At 39.6% G+C, this 23,882-nt stretch overlaps 1 protein-coding gene across 4 annotated transcripts in view; it reads right to left on the reverse strand.

Annotated features, from left to right (window-relative positions):
- The window catches only part of Alg9 (ALG9 alpha-1,2-mannosyltransferase), a 91,920-nt gene that overhangs the window by 5,826 nt on the left and 62,212 nt on the right, over positions 1 to 23,882 (reverse strand). For all 4 annotated transcript variants that reach the window (XM_063255742.1, XM_013155593.3, XM_063255744.1 and 1 more), the window contains one exon: positions 19,984 to 20,114. In XM_063255742.1, the coding sequence (XP_063111812.1) occupies positions 19,984 to 20,114 (131 nt within the window). The remainder of the gene's footprint in view (positions 1 to 19,983; positions 20,115 to 23,882) is intronic.

Below are 23,882 nucleotides of genomic sequence, written 5' to 3' on the forward strand. Positions count from 1 at the left end.
GGCCTCAGACTTGCTATGATCCTCCTGCCTCAGCTCCCAAGTGCTGGGACTACAAGCATGCACCACCACACTAGGCCTTCCCTGTTTACAGATGGGAAACTGGGGCTTAAAATTGATCAAACAGATTCAGTGACTTGCTCAAGAAGCAAAAGGGTCTCATTCAAATCCAAGTTTGATTCTAGAGTCATAATGCTTAATCACTATGGTCTACTCTGCACCCCAGGAACAGGATAAATGGATTTATCATTTCCCAGGAAAAGTTGTAGTGCTAGCTTCAAACTCATGTAAAGTATTGCTTCCTGACTCTCACTTCTGAGTTTAAAAATCAAAAGTTGGCCCAGTTATTGCTGCCCTAAATGAGGCAGCTGAGGGGTGTTCCAGTGCCAGTTCTTCTCCGAATTCTAAACTTGTAAATGTCATGTCAACGTGGCATTTGTACTGGCAGCTTACATTTGAGTTTGGCAAACTCCTGCAATGCCTGCACACAATGATATCGTGCTTGGCAAACACATCGCTCAGAGATCCTTCCCAACTGGGACGCTGGCAGTGCCCTGTGCTCAACAGAGATGCACCTCACTTCAACAGCTAACCGCTCTAGGGCTTTGATCGAGAAAAGTAGCTTGGAGTAGAACACAGAGATAAAGCAGGGCTCTTACAAATAGAATGAACAAGTAGAGGAAGCACGTGCCACATATCAGAAGAAGTTAAATCATTCTTTTTGCCATGCTGCACAGATAAGGTGATGACTGGAACAGGAAGACATAAGCTGGATCGAACTTCTACAAGCCTAAGGATCACTCCTGTTAAAAGCCTCATTAATATAGTCATTACATGTTTCAGGGCAACTTAGTCCTTGGTATAACATCGGCGTCCACTGAATCCAATTTTTTTCTTTTTTTACTTTCTCTTTGAAGCAGTTCTTTACTATTGGGGAAGTATTCCAGTTTATAATTTTATTCTCTTCAGAATCTTTTGAAGAACAAACAAAAACACTGTGTTGTATATTATTGTAAAAAATAAAATAAGACCCATTCTAGCAATTATCATATGGATGTATACCTCATTTTTTTCTAGGTTTAGTTGTTTTCATTTTTGCAGTGCTAGACTTTGAACTTAGGGCCTCAACACATGCTCCTAACCAAGCACATTTTTCTGGTTCTTGAATTACTTACAATTATGCTTTGAAAACAAAGACTATACTAAGGAAAACGATGAGCCCCCGCGAAGGATACTGTAATAATAAAGCCAGGCGTCACTACTGCGCTGTCCTTCAGTTTTCTTACTGCACACCTCCAGCACTGCATCGATCAATATGGGATGAATGATGGAAAGCACTGTATCGACAGCTTGGCTTTTGTTCAACATAGTTTGGAATATATACGGTTTTTAAAAAGTTTCCATCTATAATGGCAAATGAAAGAAACTAAACAGTTTTTAAACAAATCAGAAGATGAATACAAAGAGACAAATGGCAGCACAACCGACTGTAATGATGAAGATAAAGCTGATTGTACTAGCAAAATTTAAGACTACGGGTTTCCAGATGGCAATAAGATGAATTTTCTCAAACTCAGGAAGTGACGAGGGGGGCCACTCCCGCTTTCACACTGGTCCACTCTTACCCTATAGAGCGTACTTCTTTTCCTATTTTTATTGGCCCAAACATGCTCTATGGAGCTTTTTCTTTTGTACCAGGAATTGAACTCACAACCTCATCCTTGCCAAGCGGGCACTTATGCCACCACTGAGCTAAATCCCCAGCCTCACACTTCTTTTCCTACCTTTAATAAATGGAAAATCTTACTACCTTAAAAACAAAACAAAACAAAACTGGTGAATGAACACCATTAATCTAAGGACAAAAGGGAAATTAGTTGCCCTTTTAGCCATTCAATCGAAGGACTTCATCATGCAATATTCTACAAGAACTGAACCATCTTATTATGCTAAAAACACACGTGACCATACATGATGCTGTGTGCCAAATTTTACTTGACAGAGTTCATAGGTGAATAATGCTAGTTGGCCATGGTGGCACCTGCCTATAATCCCAACACTGTGGGAGGCTGAGGCAGAAAGATTGCAGATTTGAGCCCAACCTAGGCAATTTAGTTACTAAGTGAAACTCCATCTCAAAATTTAGAAAATCAAAATTAAAGTGTCTAGTGAAGTAGTCCATGTGAAAGACCTGGGTTCAATTGTGAAAAAAGAAAATAAAACTTCACAGTGTTAAAGGCAGCTATACAAAGATGACAGGGAGATTATAGATGAAGACTGTTTTTTTAAAAAGTCATTGGATGAGGCAGATGTGATGGCACACACCTGTAATCCCAGTACTTGGGAGGCTGAGGCAGAAGGACTGCCACAAGTTCAAGGTCATACTAGGCCACTTAGCGAGACCTTGACTCAAAAAACAAAAACAAAAACCATTGCATAATTATTCTGCTGGGTGTTTATAAATTTAAAAGTGAAAATGTTTGAATTATAGAGCAAAACATACAGCTGTCCCCTTTTATAAAATCATAAGCCATAAAAGGTTTTAAAAATAGTCAAATATTATATTATGATACAAGTACAAGAACAAGGCTAGAATTTATTAGCAGTACATCATAAAAATACATACTATTTTAAAAATTAACGTATTCCAGACCCACATATAAAAGCAGATAAGACATCCAGTTGCAGAGACAATGCTAACTTCAGGTTGTGTGTGCATGTGTACACATGTTTATGTGTATATATAGTCTTGTCAAAAATGCATAGATCAGGAAAAGAAAAACTACTATAAATATTTTAATACTAAATTTATTGAGACATCAAGAGATTAATACAGTTTACTTTTGGCCTCTATAATTACAAGAAGTGCTCAAAGTGGTGGCCATTAGCTTCAGACATTTATTAGTATGATAAACTGCTGAAGTACATATCCATTTTTTGGCAATTTCTGCATATATATTCACAACAAAAACAAAGGATCTATATAATTGAAATTATGATTAAATTATGATTTTCTTCATGATTCTTTTACTCTTATTTTTGTAAGGGATTTGTTTGTTTGTTTTGTACCAGGGATCAAACCCATGACCTTGTGCTTGCCAGGCAGGAGCTTACAGCAGTGAGCTAACTCCCTGGCCTACTTGGTTCCACTATAAGCAAAGCTACAGGCCTCTTAGGTTCAGTGCTCCATCCACTTAGCAGCTACTCGCAACAGACTGAGTAAATTCCAAATTTCTTCTGGTGGCCTACAAAGCCCTCAAGATGCAGCCTTGGCCTACTTGACCTGCCATTCCTTGTATCGTTTTCCTTCTTGCTCTCTATGCTTCTGCCACAACAGCCTCCTTCAAAAAATACAAGCTCCCTCCTACCCGGGGCTCTGGGTATGTGTGGTGGCCTTCTTTTACTCACTGTCTCTCTCACAACTTGTAATTTTTATTTGTTGGCTAACTTCTTTATTGTCTGTTCTTTCACCTCCATATCTAGATTTCTGATACCAAGTGTGCCTTATTTATTCAAATATATGCCTGGCATTAAGGAATGCTTGAGGGCCATGCTTAAAGACATGTTACAGCAACACCTGCATACCGATGTTTATATGTGCACAATTCATAATAGTCGAATCTTGGAAGTAGCCTGACTGTGCATGAACATATGAATGGGTAAAGAAAATGTGGTATCTAGACATAATGGAATACAGTACTTGACTATAAAGAAGGATAAACTTGAGTCATTTGTAGAAAAACGGATGCAACTTGAAAACATGTTAAAAGAAATAAACACATAAGCTTACCATATGGTTTCTCTCATATGAGAAATCCAAAGTATACATAAAGTATAGAGCAAAATAAAAGATAAAAGGAGCACAGATAATTTATGCAAGTGGAAAAGGCAGAGCGGGGAGGAGGGGAGAAGAGGGTCACATGGAAAGAATTAAGATGTGTTGTGAACATGCACCAAACACCTGCAATACATTTAATCATTGTGTTTTGCAAACATGAAGCAATAAAAAAAAATTGAAAATGTGGGAAGGGGATCTACAAACAAAAGAGGAAGAAGGGAGATGCAGGGAAAGAAAAAGAATTAAGAGATATAAGAACATGTACCTATGCCTGGGGGTGAATGTAAACATTATATACCACCAACATACTAATTTTATATAAAGCAACAACAAAGAAATGCTAAAAACCATTGTAAGGATGGATTGATGGATGTGCAGGTGACAATGAGATATACATTCAATCACATCAAGCAATGCCACCAAGCTAAATGCCACCAGGAATACAACATGAAGGAGCAAGTTTCTGCTCCCATTGAAGAGTTGTAAGTCCCAGAGCATTTGGTATGGGATAACCATGCTGTGAGGGTCAAACATGGTGTGACTCTGATACTTCAGGAAAGCCAAAAATACCGATTCTGCCATGTCCTCTCACTGTAAAACCATCAGATAACCAGCATGAACTCAAATCATGAGGCATTTCCAGTTAAACCTGGACACAAAACTGTATCAGAGGTGGAGATTCAACAGAAGGAGAAGCTAAGGAGAACCTAGTTTCTTCAGACTATCACACTGGGAACCCCTCAACAGAAGATGAGCCCTTCCCTTTTCCTCCTGTGGACTCGAGCGCTGATCTCTGACATCATCTATCTTAACATGCAGAGCTACTAACTCATTTACTTTAGAAGGAAGGAAACAGCCAATATACCCTTAGAGCCATTTTCCCCTATGAGCTGGGTTGAGAAGAGTCTGAATTTTTTTAAACTGTAATAATAAGCTGATTTCTGCATTTCTAACACTGCAGTCTGCTGTTCTCAATTTCTTTTGTTCGCTCTCTGAATCTCTTGACTTTTGTGTCTGTCTCCTCTTCCTATCTGAAATTAAAATAATTCAACCTTTTACTAATATCCCTACCATTAATAGTATTAATCATTAAACATGACTGAAATATTTTTCATTTGTTATATTGTATCATTGCTAGAAGAAGAGAAATCAAATTGTTATTTGCCTTTATGAAAGAAGAATAGCTAAGCACTGAATATTGTGGATATATACACGCACACACAGGGAAACAAAGATGAGAACAAATCACAAACTAGAACAAAATTAATGCTTATCAAAACTCATAACACAAAGTGAAAAGCCAAGGTACGACCCTACCAGAAACACAGCTTGGAGAGACACAAAACACGCGCCTCTGTCATGGGACCTGCAGTACTTCCTTTCGCAGTGAGAAAGGCGCTCAAGCAAATCCAGGAGGAAACAGACCTGGGCAAAACAATTGTCTGAGCAGCATCATTAGCTGATGGCTCCGAACATTTTCTAATTAAATTACCAGCCCTATTTATGAGGACCGGGAGTGCTGTCCTGTGGAGATTTAGATCTGCACTTGCTGACGTCAATGGAAGACGGGGTGCCGGTCCCTGATGTCACCAGTTAGCAGGAACAAATGGAAATGCTGGGTCAAATTGTTATTTTTAAAAAAGAAGGCATTCTAGTACTCAGGTTTTCTCCTTTACTCTTATCGCCTCATCTATCTATCCACCAAAATACCTATCCATCCACGCATTTAGACTCAGTGTCCTCTGAAAAAGTGTACTGTGAACCTCTGTCAGTTCTTTTTCCAGCTGGGGCTCTTCTGAGCTGCTTTTTCTCTCTGTCTTTTACATTTAGTTCATATTTCAGTGGGAGACTTTTTACAACCTTTAGTGTAGAACTGGCCTTTCACAGCTATCTGCAGTTCTGAAGAGAATCTCAGAATTCCTTCAAGACTTAGTCACCCTCGACCTACTGTCTCTTCCTAAGCAATTTCAAAAAGCTGGTATGGAACATAAATGAGACAGACCTTTACCAGGAAATGGGGTAAGGGACGTTACTCTCTAGTGGTCAGTCATACTGCAGAGGGGACTTATAAGGCACAGAGAGTGACATGTTACGCCAGATCTTTGAGGGCAGAATTTTACCTGACTACTACTGTATCTCCAGCTTTTAGAACAGTGCCCCAAAGTGCTCAGTAATTAATATTTGGTAACAGAATATGCCCTGACTCTCAGAATGTCTAGTTTATCTCCCTTCCTCCTTGAAATACGCATCTTCCACAGGAAAAAATCATATAATAATATAAAGTTTTTTCTGTTTTCCCATTTTATCATTAGGTGGAGCAAAGCAGGGGCCTGTAGAATATGTGGAGAGTGGAGTGGGGCGCCACAGAGGAACGTGAGATGTTACAACGCACGTGAGACACAGCACCATCCAGGTCAGGTGACTCTCCCTGTTCCAGTTTACACAGACCTTGCTGAGCTAATCATTGGATCAGTGTGGTACTTTCTTTTCAGCAAGCACCTACAACAGACCCTGCAAAGAACCTTTTTGCAGTTTTGACTATTCAGAAATAGTCTTCTCCAAAGATTGACAATGATTAGGAAGTGGCTGAGGCACAAGTTGGAATCATGGCACTGTATCACTGGCACGCAGAGGCAGTCACTCTGCTGATCCGTGACCCTGTCCAACATCTGGCGTATCAGCGTAACCTCCTGGCCAGTAAGCAGTCACCTTTAGCCAATATTCAGAAGGAGAGAAATGAGAAACAACTGCCATTATGCAACTGGCCACTTTCTGGCCTTCAGTCCCACGGCTCAAGCTGTCGGGAAAATGACCTTCCCCAGTGTTTCGCTCATGTGACACAGGTAGTATATGCTTCATTCAGCACTCTTGTGGAGAGGGTGCCCAACAGCGTTCAAAAGGGTCTTCTCCCCTGCTCTCCGGACTGCTTCTATGTCACAAAGTAAGCATTTGAGGGCACATCAAGCAGATGACTGGGAAATGTTACAGAGATGAGATAAACAGGTACATTTTAAAATAATTCAGTGATCTGTATTTTTTTTTTTTTTAACAAATAAGGACACCGGAAGTATTTTGTTTTGTTTTGTTTTAAGACAGTATCTTGCTGTGAGGCTCAGGCTGGCTTTTAACTCACTACATAGTGTAGTCTGGCCTCAAACTCACAGCAGTTCTCCTGTCTCGGCCTCTCGAGTGCTGTCGCCTGGCTTACCAGAAGCTTTTGAAGAAATCCTTACTCTACTTTTTTCCTTCTTCTTTTACACAGGCATAAATGAGCACTGAATATTTTAAGAATGTGAAATATAGCAAATAATATTTTCTTAGACTCTATAATATGTTGGGAGTTGTAAGGAATTAGGATTAGATGTGGCTCTAACTTTCAAGGAACCCATGATGAAGACGCCTGACGAGCCAGCGTGCTGCTTAGCCTACCTAAAACAGTGGCAGAAACAGGGTACAACACTGACTTAAAACACAAGTGGTCTAGATGGTATCCTTCTAGAGAAATAATTTCATAACAATACAGAGCAGTCTCTGGACACTTGAGGACAGTGAAAAAGGTTTACTCTTTTTATTCTTCCTAAAGTGTCAGCAGATTTCAATGATTAAGCAACTGTATAAAAATAAAGAGTCCTCTGTATGAGTGTGTCTTAAATCCAGTGAGTACTTCTTTATCTGCCAGATGAAGGTCTGAGGAAAGTATCTGGGGGAGAAGAAAAAAGAAAGAAGCCCCTAAAATGACAGCGAACAAACCAGAAAGCGTAAGATAACAATAAGCTCATAAAGAAGGACAAGAGTGTAGAAACTCCTCTCCCTGCCTTCCTGTTTTTCCATATTCTTGGCACCAGTGAGGGAGGTCAGGGCATCGCCTTGACTGACATGTAGGAAAAAGACAAAAGCATTTCAATTACTGTTCAGCAGGGAGAACTAATTCTATCCAAAGGACTGGAGCACCACCCGAAGCATGTCAGGCTGCTGGCCGTCAGCTCTACCACGGGACGACATCTTCCTTTCCATCGGGGTAGCAGGAGGCTTCAGACAGAAGCAGCATGTGGGACTATTGTGTACGTCATGTCTGTCCTATAAGAAATCTCCTCTAAAAGGAAAAATTATTTAATTTGGAAGGATACAGGCATTATCCAAAGAGCCATGATGATTTTAAATGTCTATAATCTTTCAACAGTTCTCCCATCCATAGGGGCATTTCTAAATTTTCTCTTCAACATGGGTTATTCATGTGGCTTGCTTCCAGTCAGTGAGAGAAGGCATAATTTTCAAGGCTAGGTCATAAAAAGCTGTTCAGCTCTTGCGATGCTTTCCATTAAAAGCCAGTCAGCACACTGCAAGGGAGCCCCAGTTGCATGAAGAAGCTGCATGTTCGGAGATGCTCTGGGAGACAGCCCCAGATGGCATCTGGCAAGCAGGACTGGCCTTCACTCGATGACAATGCACAAAAGACTCAGTAAGGATGGGCTCGTTGAGCTCAGTCAATTTCTCAGAACCATGAGAGAAAGCAACAATAAACTATTGTTACTGTTTTTATTTCACTAAGTTTGAGTGAGTGGAATGTAAGTTTCTAACTAATTTGCCCTTTACACCAATTATTCCAGTAGTCTTATTGACATCGAAATAAATACTTTTGCTTACACTGGAGATGACAGGTTCCATGAACCAGCATACTCTAACACATACAATAAACATGCATCAGGTATACAAATACCATGGATTCCTTATCCCACCGCTGGTACTGGGGTTAAATCTGGGGCCTTTGCACTGAGTTACATCACCAGCCCTTTAACTAAGTCATTGTTTCCCAGGCGAGGCCTGAACTTAGTCTTTCTGCCTCAGCCTCCAGAGCGCTGGGGTCACAGGTGTGTGCCACCACACTCAGGAGAGAGCCATGGATTCTTCAGGCCTTGAAGCTGCTGGATTCACTTCAAAGACATTACAAGGAAAGCCTTGGCCTCAGAAAAGCTCTCTGAAGTAGCTAGAGCTCAGTAGCCACTGTGAATCCTATATTGGACACAAAAAGCGCACAAGCAGCACTTGATCAACACAGAGTTCACCTTGCTGCCCCAGAGGTCCTCTGACTGGAAAAGGCCCTGCTCCAGCGTGCCCGCTGAAGGGTTTTACTTCTAACTCCTTTCCTGCATCTGTTCTTCACCTATAATTATAAATGTGGATGGCTCTGGAAGTCTGTCCTATTTAAGCTCCCTCAATTTTCTCAAACTCCTAATCAGGCAAGCCTAAAATTCAGTTAGATGAGGATAATGTGCTCCAAAAAAGGAAAATAAAATCTCACAATCCAAAAACCATCGTGAAAGCCAAACAAGCAAGATAAAAGGGACCTACAATACAGAAGGAAACAGTGGTGGGAAGTGGCTGTGCAAAGCAGTGGAAGGCCATCAGCTCTTTCTAAAGCGACCAACAGGCCCTGCTGCTCAGAGGACAACTCCAGCATCCTGGACAGGCATTTCCCAGCAGGCTCCCACAGCCCAGCATCCTCCCCACGCTCACACAGGAAGCCACCACTGATTTACTGCAATACTCTCCCCTCCTCTCCGGGGAAGCTCAGAGTAGGTATTACATCCAACCACTTGCTGAGCCATTTTTTACACAAGCAGCAATTGTATTATGATTTGAAGAAAGAAAAAAACTCTCTATTTTAGAAAGCATGTAGTATGAGATGACCATAGAATGACCAATGTGTTTAGTTCAAAAAATGGTACCATCAACTAGTTCTGACCTCATATTCTGGGTGTCTGATAATCCTTCAAAATTTTAGCCAGACACCAACACCACAAATTCCAGGTCAGGAAGTTGTAGCTTTGGAATCAGTTATGTGTTGAGTAGAAACTAAAATCTGGTTTTTCAGAACTTATATCTGGATCTTCTTGGCCTCCAGTAAGTCAAAGAAGAGGCCAACTAGGAAAAAAAGTATATGAGGATTCTCCCAGATGGGCTAGACCTCTTTAGCCTTACTTCATAAGTACTGCTCCATGAGTCTAACAGCAAAGGCCTTATGTATTTTATAATAATTTCAATAAAATAAATTATTTTATGATAATTTATTTTTGTGTTTTAAATTTTTAATTGGGATAATAATTATATATACTGACGGGGTATTTCAAAACTTGCATATAATGTATAATGATTATATCAAGAGAAATTAGCATATCCATCAGCTAAAACATTTATCATTTCTTTGTATTGGAACATTTAAAATTCTCCTAGTTATTTTAAAAAACACAATTACTGTTAACTAGAACTTCAAATAAGTTTCTACACCTGTTCACTGATGTTTGGAATTCTTAAATCTACCCAAATCACAAAATTGTGTTAGGGTACTTCTTGGCAAGGAATCGCCAATAACATACCCCAGATGCTAGAATTTTTTTTTTTTTAAGTGTGCTGGGACTGTTTTCAAACACTCCTGATTGTTTCCCTATTAGACAGCTGAGATCCACTCTAGGCTTCAACAATCAGGAATGTCAGCAAGTCAAACAAGAAAGTAAACCATGCACAAATCTACACACTAAGGTAGACCACCAGCCACAGAAAGCAGTGATATGTCTCATGCTCCCATTCTCTGTGGGGACAGGCATCTTTATTACGGTCACAATAAAGCAAAATGACCATACAGCTCAGTCTGTTCAGGACAGGGCTCCTTTTATTTTCAAATGGGTTCCAGTTTGGATGATATATATATATATATATATATATATATATATATATATATATATATCATATATATATATATATATATTATATAATAGCAAATTCAAACCAACCAAAGAGGTAAATACAGATTTTGACCCAATCTCAGACCCCTGCTTCTCTATCTTTTCATTTACAGTCACGGTTTCCGCTTCTTGATTAAGTAAGTGATTCTTCTCTCTTTCCCGCCAGCACTTACTGCACCCTACCTTTCCTTTGTGCCTAAACTCAACTATGACACCCTTCAGGAACCTTCTCAAAGCCCTCTAACCTCTATGGTTTCTCTTGTTTTGGAGTTCCAGCACACAGTCCAACACAGACCTCTACAGTCTTGACACTGTTTTCAAGTTGGCGTTATGTGTAGCTCTCACTACAAAAGTTATATTATCCAAGAGCAAAGTCTATCATTACTTTTATACTATTCCTTAAAGAATCTGACTCTCTGGAAAAATATAATAGATATTAGTACAGACGTTCTGATTTCCAAACCTGCTTAACCAGCTAGTTTAACACATTCCTGCTGGCCTGAACCACGGGTGGCACACACGTGAGTGTCCCGCTGGCTGGCTTGTACCACAGGCGGTCCTGTCAGGTGGCTTGCACCTCTCAGTGGGACAGTCATGACTGTACCACTGGTGGTTAGAGCTACCCAGCAGTAAGACATGAATCACGGGTCTGCCATGACTGTGCTAAGGACAGAACAAGAGACTCCAGGTGCTTCCCTGCTGCTTATCCCTCCTGCAGCATCCAAAGCATTTTCTTTAAAGCACTTACTGTATTTTGTAATTCTTTATACAGTATATGTTTAAGTGTTACCTCGCCCATTATATTGTAGGGTTCAGGAGGAATGGAATTTTGTGTATTCTGATCAACGCAATCTACCAAAGATCTGTCACAGTGCCCATCTATATTCAATAAATACAGTATCTGCTTACTGGATGGATGATACATAGCTGTGCTGATGGAAAATAGAAGAGAGAAGAAATATTTCAAGTAAATACAGTAGTACCTTGGTTCATGAACTTAATTCTTTCCACAATTCTGGTTGCAAACTGAATTGGCCAAGAACCAAAAATGATTAAATGGTCAGGCTCAATGTTGACTATATGGGTAAAGCTGACTTGGTTCTCATCCAATTTGGTTTGTAACCAGAATGGCAGAAAGAATTAAGTTCATGAACCTAGTTACTACTGCAAATGTAAGGCAGATTTAGGTTTTAGGAACCTAAACATTTGCAAAATTAACCAGCTCACATTTCTGATCAGACCATGGGATGTGTTACATGCTTACTGACATTTTCTCCATAGAGTGGAGAAGATGGAAGCCTGCAGTCCCACCTGATCCAGCATCTAGAAGGTGAGTGACCATTACATCTGGATGGTACCATTATCTCTCCTGCCATAAAATTCTAAAGTACAAAGCCATCATTTCAAGAAGACAGAGGTAATATAACAGCTTAGTGAACAGGCTTAGGACACTTCAGGGTCATGTGCTCCAAAGCACTACACACCCAACCTCAGAGGGCGAGCTCAGAGGTGCACACTTCGACAGGACCATTCCACGGAACCGGCTCAAAGTAAGAGACAGGAGACATTAGATGTTACACTGCTGACAGACAGTCAGCAGGGGGGCAAAAAGGGCTACTGAATCCTGCTTTCTGTTGTTGTTTTCAGTTTTTTGAGACAGATTTTCGTCATGTAGTTCAAATTGGCCTTGAACTCATTAGGCATTCCAGGCTGGCCTTGAACTATAGTTAGCCTCCCATGTGTTAGGTTTACAGGGCTATGCCACCACACCTGGCAGGATCTTGCTGATTTTGCAGTTAAATCAGTACAGAACATGCAAAGCTGAGGAAGATAAATGTAAAGAAAATCAGCTTAATGAAAATCCCCCTGAGTACAACATCTAGGAAATGAAAATCCTCTGAAGGCATTCCCCAGTTCACAGAAGGCTGCTGTCCCTCAGAGGTGGAGATCTTTGCAGGCCCAGGTCTGCACTGTCACATTTTTCCTAACTTGAAAATGAGGCCACACTGGAAACTGATGCTAAGTGCTGTATCAGATAAGAAGCCAGCCACAAGGAACACGTGCGATGCGGAGCCCACCATGCCAGCGCTGCTCACTCCTATCACCACCCTGATTCCGGACACTTGCAACGTTTATGACATTTGCAACGTTCACCTGCAGAGAATCAGATGCCACCTCCTTTCATTGTCTCTCATCCCTGCATGCACTTCCGCTTCTCTCCACACCATCTTAAAGCTCTGATCAAGCACTACAGCACCTCCTTCGTAACCTCCAACGTCCACGCCCCTTACACTTTGTTGAACTTTCTTGAAACCCAACCTTCCACAAAGATGTGCACATGAATGCTCAAAGCAGCATTAACATTGGGCAAAAAGTGGGAACAACCTACGCATCTACCAACTAGTGAGGGAACAGATAATAGAATAATATTCAACAATAACCAGGGGCAACTACTGCTGTGTACCACACGAATGAACCTCAGAAACAGCTGACTGAAAGAAGCCACACACAAAAGCGTATATACTGCATGATTCCACTACATGAAATGCTCCAGAAAAGGCAAATACATGGAAACAGAAAGTAGACTAGTGGGTCTCTGGACTTGGGGGATGAGGATGAGATCTCCTAGAGGGTTGATAGAAATGTTCTAAAATTAATTGTGGTAAAAGATGTATAGTTTAGTACATAAACTATACTTCAATAAAGTTGTCAAAAAAAAAAAAACAAAACCCTGCAATCCTGGTTGTTTTTGTAGTTGTAGTTTCCTGTTTCCTGTTCTGTGTCTTGCCCATGTGGCTATGGCTTCACATAGCTGGAGAAGAAAAAGCAACTACGTTGGCCCCATATAAAACTTGAATAGAGCCGGGTGTGGTGGTGCACACTTGTAATCTCAGCATGCGGGAGGACTGCCCTGAGTTCTAGTTCACTATTGCACTACCATAGTGAGCCCTACCTCAAAAATACACAAATAAATAAAATAAATAATAAATAAACATGAACAGGTTAATCCTGTCCTCCAAGCATAGTGTATTTCTCCAGTTTTTTGTCTTTTACTATCCTCAACTATTTCACAACTTCTTTCCTCAAATTTCCAAAATCTGATCTTATACCTCTATCTCAGCTAGGACTACAATGTGGAAACTGAGGCAACCAGAGGAGAACATCCAAACTGTCAGCATCACACCTACCTGTCACTTAACACTAACTAAAATGTAAAATCCAGCTCATCAGTCACACTAGCCACAGGAGGGTTTCTGTTGTTGTTGTAGTTTGTTTTGTTTTGAGATAGGGTCTTGCTAAGTTACTAAATTGCCCAGACTGGGCTCAGCTTTGTGGTCCTTTTGCCTCAGCCTCCAGACCGCAGGAATTACAGGTGTGCGCTACATGTCTGTTTGTTCGTCACAGTTTAAGTCCTTAATAGCTGTATGTCGCTTGGCTTCTGCACTACACAAGAGAATCAGATGCAGAACATTTTCATCACTGCAGAAAGCTCTACTGGGGCAGCTGGGGAGTCAGCTCAGCAGCCTAAGCACCTACCTAACAAATACAAGGCAGTGAGTTCGATCCCCAACACCAAAAGTAAAATAAAGAATGCTCTCTTGGGAGCATTGTACACAAAGGATCTGTATGTCTGTCTGACGCCAACCCTGTCACCAAGCATCTCCTTTCACCTAATCAACAGCACTGCTCTAGCAATTTGTCCTTTTTCCTACAACATCAATTTTTAGGGTGTACAAAAGATTATCTTCATGGGCATATAAACCTGTCCATTATTTACTTCACCTTTAAAAAAAAGGATAGTTTGTGAAGACAGAAATGTTCTAGAAGCTTGGTGTGTGGTGCACACCTGTAATCCCAGCACTTGGGAAGCTAAGGCAGGAGGATTGCTGTGAGTTTGAGATCAGCCTACAAAGTGAGTTCAAGGCCAGCCTGAACCATATAGCAAAACCCTGCCTCAAAAAAGACCAAAGAAGGTTTAGAAACTCCCACAACTAAGTAACAACTATACTAATGCAGCAGGATACAAGATTAATATGCAAAAATCAATCACTTTCCTAAATAGCAACGAATAAGAATCTGAAATTAAAACTCAATACCATCCATTGTATAAATCTGACAACTATGTGCCAGATCTATATGAAGAAAACTACAAAATTCTACTAGTAAATGAAGAGAAAATCCATATTCTTGGATAGAATGAGACAATATGTTGACATATCTATTCTTCCCAAATTAGATATAGATTCAATGCAATCCCATTAAATGAGAAAATTATTTTGCTGATATTGACAAACTGATTCTAAAGTTTTATATGAACAAAGACCTAGAATAGCTAAAACAACAGTGCAAGAGAAAAGAAAGTTAGTTGAAAGACTGACATTACCCAACTATAAAATTACAGCAATCAAAACATTTTTTTTATTTAAGGAGAAAAAGGAAAAAAAACAGAAAAAGGGGACAAGTAATACAAAACTTAAAAAAAATAAACAGTAAGAAATCACTAGTTAATAGATTACATATTCTCATCTTAGAAATAGTTGTTCAAGTTACAAAATTGAAGCATATAAAGTGAACTTTCAAACAGTGAGAGTACAAACAGTTTTGTTCAATGATCCAAAAAACACTCAGTAATATGGTTATCTATATTATACACTTAAACATACATGCAGTTATAACCTTTAGAGCACTTTCTTTTCTTTTCTTTTGTACAATGACAATTACACATTTTGGGTTTTATTACTACCATAGTTCTTATTACTTTTTTAATCAAAACTTTTTTTTTTTTTTGTCTTTTTCATTTTTATCGTTACCAGGGATCGAACTCACGACTGCCTGCTTGCAAGGCAGACGCTTATGCCGCTGAGCTAAATCCCCAGCCCCTAATCAAAACATTTTGAAACTGGAGAAAAAATAGACAGGGAAAAATAAAGTCTGGAAATGGATCCAGATAAATATAAAGAAACAAAAACAGTAAAATGGTGCTGAACAACTGGATATCCTCACTCAAATTATTAAATGTAGATACAGACCACGTATCTGTCACAACATGGATCACAAGCCAGGCATAGAGGTGTACACCCACAATTCCAGGGCTCAGAAGGCTGAGGCAAGAGGATGGTAAATCTGAGGCCAACATGGGGTACACAGTGAGTGTCAGGCCAGCCTAAACTACATATGAGGTCCTGCCTCAAACAAAACAAAACAAATTATTCTAAATGTAATATGAAAAGTATAAAACTCCCAGATGATAACATAGAAGGCAATCTACATGACCTTCAGTTTGGTCATCACTCTTTAGATAAAACACCAAAAAATGATCCATTTTTAAAAAAGAAATAACTTGAACTTCATTAAAATTTTAAAAATTTGCTTTGAAAAGACATCAAGAAAATAAAAAGTATGGAAAAACATACTTGCAAAAGACTATGGACTGTTATCCAAAATATACAAAAAATCTTAAAATTCAACAATAAGAAAATAAACCCAAAAAATGAACCTTAAAAATAAGAGTTCTTCACCAAAGAACTATACAGATGGTAAATTTACTATTAAATGCCAATGAAAACAACCATGAGATAACACTACAATCCTATTTTGAAGGCCAAAATCCAGAATACTGACAGTCCCAATGGCTTGTTATGATACAGAATAACAGAAACTCTCTTCACAGCTTACAGGGATATGAAAGGGTACAGTCGCTTTGGAAAATCATTTAACAGCTTCTTAGGAAACTAAACAGACTCAAAATCACACAACCCAGAATTAAACTATTTGGTATTTACCCAAAGGTAATAAAATATGTCCACACAAAAAGTTGCACATAGAGTTGTTTTTGGGGGCTTTTTTTTGGTACCAGGAATCAAACTCACGACCTCGTGCTTGGTAGGTAGGCGCTGTGCTACTGAGCTATATACCTGGTGCATACATAGATATTTACACCAGTTGAAAATCCAAAAACTATCAAATCTGAAATGCTCTAGAATCCAAAACTCTTTGAGGGTTGACATAACACATGGAAATTTTCATACCATGAAAATTTATTTCACATACAAAATATCAAAAACATTGCACAAAATTGCTGTCAGGTTATGTGTATAAAGTATATAGGAAGCAAAAATGAGCTTTGTGTTTACGTTTGGGTCCCATCTCCAAGATAACTCACATTATATATAAGCAAATACTCTAAAATCTGAAAATATCCAAAACCTGAATACTTTTGGCCCCAGTCATTTCAGACAAGGGGCACTCACGGTACCCCTTGGACATGGTAGTACACGCCTATAATCCCAGCACTCTGCCACTTCACTGAAGGGTTTGAGCCTGGATTCAAATTTAGGAACATTTAGTACCTGAGACTTAGTGACTTAGTGAGATTTTGTCTCAAAATTTCTAAATAGGGCTGAGGATAAAGACCGTGGGCTCCATCACCAATACTGGAAAAAACAAAAAGGATAAGATGGCAAATTTCATGTTATCAAAATGAGAATATTTTTAAAAGGTCAAAAATCTTCTCTATGGGGGGCTGGGGATTTAGCTCAGCGGCATAAGCACCTGCCTTGCAAACAGGCAGTCGTGAGTTCAATCCCCGGTACCGATAAAAATGAAAAAAAGACCAAAAAAAAAAAAAAAAAAATCTTCTCTATGAGTTTCCCTGACACCCATCTACCCTAATAGCCCTGTTTCCCTGCTTTTCTGATATGGAAAAAAGCTTCTAAAGACTTGTGATTTGTACATTCCATTCTCCTACTTTCTCACTGGGTTTTTATTTTGCTTATTTGTGATGCTTATGGAGACTAAATCCAGGAACTGTGCGTGTGGGACAGGCCTCTACTGCTTGAGCTCAGCCCCAGCCCGGTTATCTCATTTTAACCCTTCTAATCAGTCTCTCAAACTCCTACCACTCTGCCACTTCTCTAAATTGCTTTTGCCTGCTACAAAATTGAATGGACCAGTCGTTAATCTTCACCTTACTGATTTATCAAAAGCTTCCGATACAGCTGATGCCTTTGGCTCAAAAGGTATTATCCTTTGTCCCTTTGGTTTCCGAGACACTGTTCCATTCTGATTCACTGATGTCACTCCTGAGGCACTGCTGTGGTTTGGATTGGAGACAGTCTCCCAGTCTCACAGGTATGGAAGGGGACCGATCTTGGGCATGCTGTACAGACTGGTGGACAGGTCCACCACAGGTCCACAGCGGATGTGCCGTTAGAGGGAGGGCCTCGCTGAAGGCGTGGGTCACCCGGGCCATGACCTGGAAGAGTGCATCTCCCCTCCCAGCCCCTCCTGGCCACCAAAATGAGAGCAGCTTTCTTGCCCACTAGGCCTTCCATGCTGCCCTTCCTGCCTGGGAGCCAGCCAACTGTGAACTAAAATATGAGCCCAAAGAAATCTTTCCTTCTTCAATTGGTGGGTTTCAGGTACTGCATCTCAGCTACAAGGAAAGTGACTAAGACACTCACCTTGCTGGTTCATTCTCTTTTCCTGAGACAGTTAACACTATCTCTTTTTTAGCCCCGCTGGCCTTGAGTTCATTTGTAACCCAGGCTGGACTTGAACTCACAGTGATCCTGCTGCCTCAGCCTCCTGAGTGCTGGGATTACAGGCATGAGGTACCACACCCAGCCTATAACACGATCGTGCCCCTAACTTCATCCACTTTTTGGGGCATCTTAACCAGTCTCATGTGCTTAAATATCATCCAGACGCCAAAAGGTGTAAATGTCTACCTTTAGCACAGACAGTACCCTTCAACTCTAGTCTTATATATCCAGCTGCTACTAAATAGTTCTATTTTTTGGTCACTGAAATATCAAACTTAACCAAAGCTGATCTCTCACTCTCCTCCTAAAACCTGTTCCACTTGCAGCCTTTCCCATCAGTTATGGTTATTTTTTCAGCTGCTCATATTGAAATCTTTGGGATCATCTTTAGTTCCTTTCATTTCTTGCACTTTGAACTCCGAATGCTGCGACATGTGTAACTTGCATCTAACCACATCTCGGTATGTGTGCTACCTCCTCACGGACCTGAACCATACTCCTCTCTTGCCTGGACTGTTGCAGTGGCCCTGTAATTCGTCTCCCTGCTGTTACACTTATTCTCTACCAAGTATTCTTAACAGTACTGAAAAGAATCTTTTAAAAACAGAAGTCACATGGCTTCTGCCTACAGCGACTCTTCCGCTTGAGGGTAACGCCTTTCTACAGCCTGCAAGCTCTTCCCGACCTGCACCGCCGTGGCCACCTACACTCTGCCGCACTGCTGCTGCGCTTCGCTCCTGCTCAGCGCCAGCTTCACAGGCCTCTTACCGTTCCTTCCTTACGCCAGAGTCTTTTCACCAGCTGTTCCCCAGGTAGCTTCCACATCTCTTTCAAGACTTTGTTCAAATACTAGTTTTTCAGTAAGGCTACCTTGGCCACCCTAGCTAAAGGTATAACCCTCAGTTCTAGTGAACTCTCAACTATTATTTTATTTTTTGTCTTTTTGACACAGGATCTCACCATGCGGTTCAGGCTAATCTTGAATGCATTTTGTAGCCCAAACTGGCCTTGAACTCACAGCGGTCTTCTTGCCTCAGCCTCTCAAGCACTGGGATTACAGGTTTGTGCCACCATGCCCTGCTTCAACCCTCCTTTTAAATTATTTTTCTCCTTAGCATTTATCACCTAGTAATATACCACATAATCCCTTATTTATTATGTTTATTTTATGTCTCTTCTGTCCACCTCCAAATAATAAACTTATAGACATGCTGAGGGTTCCAGATTGCCTTTGCTATTATTCCTTTAGCTGACTGACAAAATCTCTCCTTATCATTAACTCCGAAACCCTTGTGAAGAGCCAGCCAAGTCCTGGTCTATTTGACCTCTCTACTTAAGATCTATCTAATAAGGCCTATCCCAAGGCTGGATGAGCTTTGAACCTCAAAATAGTGGACACAAAACTCTGGCTTTTGGGGGCTGGAGATATGGCTCAGTAGCACAGCACCTGCTTGGTAGGTGCAAGGTTCTGAGTTCAATTTCCATACCAAAAAAAAAAAAGCTCTGGCTTTTCAACAGAAATAATCAATCTGCCCCAGAGAATGAGTACTCTGAATATGCTGTTACTTGCCAAAATCCATCATTTTCAAACACTGATTTCAGTTTTCTACAGGAAACCTCCTTGTGTTACTCAGAAGGCTTTCATTTGGCTGATATCAGAATATACTTTGTATTCTGGTGCTTTGAAAAAGACAACACTCTTAGATTTCTCAGGTAACCAGACAAAAACAAAAGATATGTTGGGCCCCTCAAAAAAGAAATTAATACCTACTAGCATCAGCCCAAGACTGGAAATTATTTGATCCTAGAATCCAGTGTTCATCCCGACTAGTCTTAGTACATCTCTTAGGATTAAAACACATACCTAGAGGCATCAAGGAATGGTCTGTGGACCAAACCGATCCATTCTTCTCGATTGGATGAGTATTTCGGTTCCCGAGGTGTTTCTCTCATGATGTCCAAATCTACTAAATAGTGACATTTACTGATGTCTATCTGAAAAACAGAAAAACCAACTCTTCATCAGTTATTGCAAAGGTCCCTGCAGGGTTGTAAATAAACATCAACTGCAATCCTAAGAGTTCTCACCTGGTTTCAGAGCAGCAAATACCCAAGTCCTCAGATAATGCCTCTGTGCTCTCTCCACACAGAAGAGTGTTGGGGTGTAATTTAGGTATGAGGGGGCAGCATGTGCTCACTCATCCAAACCTATATGTAAGCTTTGGGTGGCCTGACTTTGGGTTCTTAAGCCCCTACCCCCACAGACACTAAAAAGCCACTATAAGTTCATAACCCGCCTGTGGTAACCCTATTTTCTGCTTACTCTTGCCTTTTCTCAGTCTATCAACTCTTATTCCAGGAATTGAAATCTACCTAAACACAGATGCTGATCTGTGCAGGAGGCCAGACCCTCCTGAGGAAGGCCACGGGAAGTCACACTGCATCCCACAGGAAGTATAGTGCTATCAAGAATATCAGCACTTCAAAAAGCCAACAGAACTGACAATGGAATTAGCTTGTACTCAAAATTCAGTAAAACTGAGATATCAGAACTGCAAGAGTAAAAATGAAAAATACCTAATATTAATAGAACTAAAGTTACTCAGTTGTGCACAACAGAGTTCATGGAGACTATTAATATATATCATTTAAATCCATATTGGTACTGTTTTTCACAAAATTGATTAATTTAATGGAATATGCTAAAGAATCTGCAGAATCCTGTGCTTAAACAGTTCATCTCAATTAAACTCAATGCCAAGTGCGGTGGTGCATACCTATAATCCCAGCACTCAGGAGGCCGAGGCAGGAGGATCGCTGGCCAATGCAAGCTACAAGTGAGTTAGTTTGAGGCCAGTCTGAACTGCATAGTGAAAGCTTATCTAAAAAAAAGAAAAAGAAACAAAGAAACCTACAAAAACAAACCTCTCCAATCAAATTAAACATTCTGCCTCTCCTCTCCAAATCTATGAATACTTAGTGGCCAGGAGAGGTGAAAAAAAAAAGTAAATTGTTTTATCTTTTGGTCTTTTTAAGATAGGGTCTCACTATGCAGTTCAAACTGGTCTTGAACTCACACCAATCCTTCTGCTTTGACCTTGCAAGTGCTGGGATTACAGGTATGCACCACTATTCCTGGCTGTTTAAAAAAAAAAAAAAGTAAATCCTAAGGGAAGGAAAATATTTTTCATGTATTTTACATGCAAACTACGTTACATGCTTTTTTTTTTTTGTACCAGGAATCAAATTCATGACCTTGCATGACCAGGCAGGTGCTTATGCCCCTGAGTTAAATTCCAGATACTACATTTAAATCATGATAACAAAGCTCAAAAATGATTATCCCTATTTTATGAATAAGATAAGCAAGTCAAGACTCAATTAGTTCAGGGTGTAGTGGCTCACACCTGTAATCTTAGCACTCGGGAGGCTGAAGCAGGAGGATTGCTACAAATTCAAGGCTATCTTGGGTCATATAGTGAGTTCAAGGCCAACCTAGACTACACAGAAAGACCCGTTTCAAAAACAAAGAAACTCAAATTAACTTCACTTTTTAAACATACATATTTTAAGACCCTATGATGCACTAGCCATGAAGTCAGAGTTAAGGGCACAGAACCAAATCAGTAAAACACAACACCTACCCTAAAAGGATTCGCATTTCTGACCCAAATCACATGAGCATACAGCAGAGCCATGTTTGGAGCGAAGTCAGTGTAACTTCAAAGGCCAGATCTCAATCTTACAAAAAAATTACCAAATCAGAGACAAAGAGCTTTCAGAAGCTCTTCTAAATGTTTCTTACAAATTAAAATGGGAGGCAGCTCAGAGGTAGAGCTGCCTTGCCATGCCCTGGGCTTGATCACCAGCACCATAAAAATTAGTCAAGTAACTGATTTAATTTAAAAAGAAATTCCCTTTGGTTATCAGGCTTCAGTTAAGATAGTGACCATCTAAAACATGAATAGATCTATAGCAAATTTCGTATCTAATGGTGAATGATTCAAGGTTTTCCTTTGGGATGAGATGACTTGCTATCACTGCTCAGCATTGTACTACAGGTTTAGATGAGGTAAGAAAAACATGCAAAAGGCAAAAGAAATGGAAAGACAGAAACAAAACTCAAAAAAACCACGAAGTCCAAAAAAGTCTACAGATAAATTTCTGGAATTATTAAGAGAGTTGATTAAATGCTAGACTTTATGATATAAATGTCATCTATATAACAGCAATAAACAAAATTAAATTCTGTGATGATGTAATTTGTAAGGATTTGAAACTATTTGCCTTGAAATAAATCTAATACTTACTGGGAGTATTATAAAATTACAGAATTTTACTGATAATGATCATTAACTGATTAAATATATGATATATAACTATATATACTGTATGCTATATATAATGCATACAACCAGGATAGTATTTAGCTCTCAAACAGAATGAAGTTCTGACATATGCTACACCATGAATGAATCTTAGCAATAGAAGCGGAGCATGGTGGCACATACCTGTCCCAGCACTCTGGAAGACTAAAACAGGAGGACTGCCTCAAGTTCAAGGCCACCCCAGGCTACATAATGAGGTGAAGATCAGCCTGGACTACATAGCAGGACTCTGTCTCAAAAAACAATAAGCAAGCAAACAAAGCCATCTATTGTATAATTTAGTTAGATGAAGTGATCAGGATATGTCAATTCTCCAAGACAGAAAGCAGAGCTTCCTAGGGACTAAAGAACTTAATGAATATGGGATTTGAAAGGAGAAGAAAGTTGATAAAAATATTTTAAAATTAGTTATTGAAAAAAAAAAACAAAATTAGTTTTTAATGATGATTGCATGACATCACAAATGTACTAAAAGCCCCTGAATTACATACTTAAGATGGCAAATTTTACTATGTATATTTCACCACAGTTTTTTTAAGTCATTGAAATGGTATATTTTATTTCAAAAATTTTCAATAGGACAATAAAACAGACTTTATTAGTGGATATAACTTATTCCTAGATGACAAACTCACTATTATAAAGAAGTCAATCCTAAATAAATTGATTACTTAAACACAGTCTCAGTTAAAAATCCCAGCAGATGTGTGATACTTGAAAAGGTGATTCTACAATGCACATGGAAATGCAGAGGGACAAGAATACCCAAAGCTCTCTTAAGAAAGAGCAAGGCTTTCTTACTATAAACCTGTGGTAATTAAGACGCTGAGGAACAGGGTTAATAGTACATTAATGAAAAGGAATAGAGCCTAGCACAGATACAGGCTTGGGAAACCTGATTTGTAACAGAAGTGACACTACAAAGCAGTGGGAAGCTGGTGGTCTTTTGATTGGGACAATTCGATATCATTAAGGTAAAAATAAAACTGGACCCCATCCCAACTCTACACATGAAAATCAATTTCAGATGGATTATAGACATAAAGGGAGAAAACAAACTAATAAACTTCTTGAAAAAGAATATAAGAAAATATTTTCAAGATCTTAAGAGTAAAAAGACATCTTCATGATACAAAAAGATAAAAAGAAATGATAGAAAAATTTCACTACATTAAAATTGAGAGTATCTGTTCATCAAAAGACACCATTAAGCCAGGGATATAGCTCAGCGAGACAGTGCCTGACATATGCTACACCATGAGTGAATCTTAGCAACAAAAGCTGAATTCATTTCCTGGTACCCCCACCAAATACCATGAAAATGAGGAAAAGACAAGTACAGAACAGAAGATACGTAAACCATTTAACCACCCAG

This window comes from Cavia porcellus, unplaced genomic scaffold (assembly GCF_034190915.1).
Source record: "Cavia porcellus strain 051 isolate PalLab524CR breed Dunkin Hartley unplaced genomic scaffold, mCavPor4.1 scaffold_9, whole genome shotgun sequence".
Taxonomy (NCBI): Eukaryota; Metazoa; Chordata; class Mammalia; order Rodentia; family Caviidae; genus Cavia; species Cavia porcellus.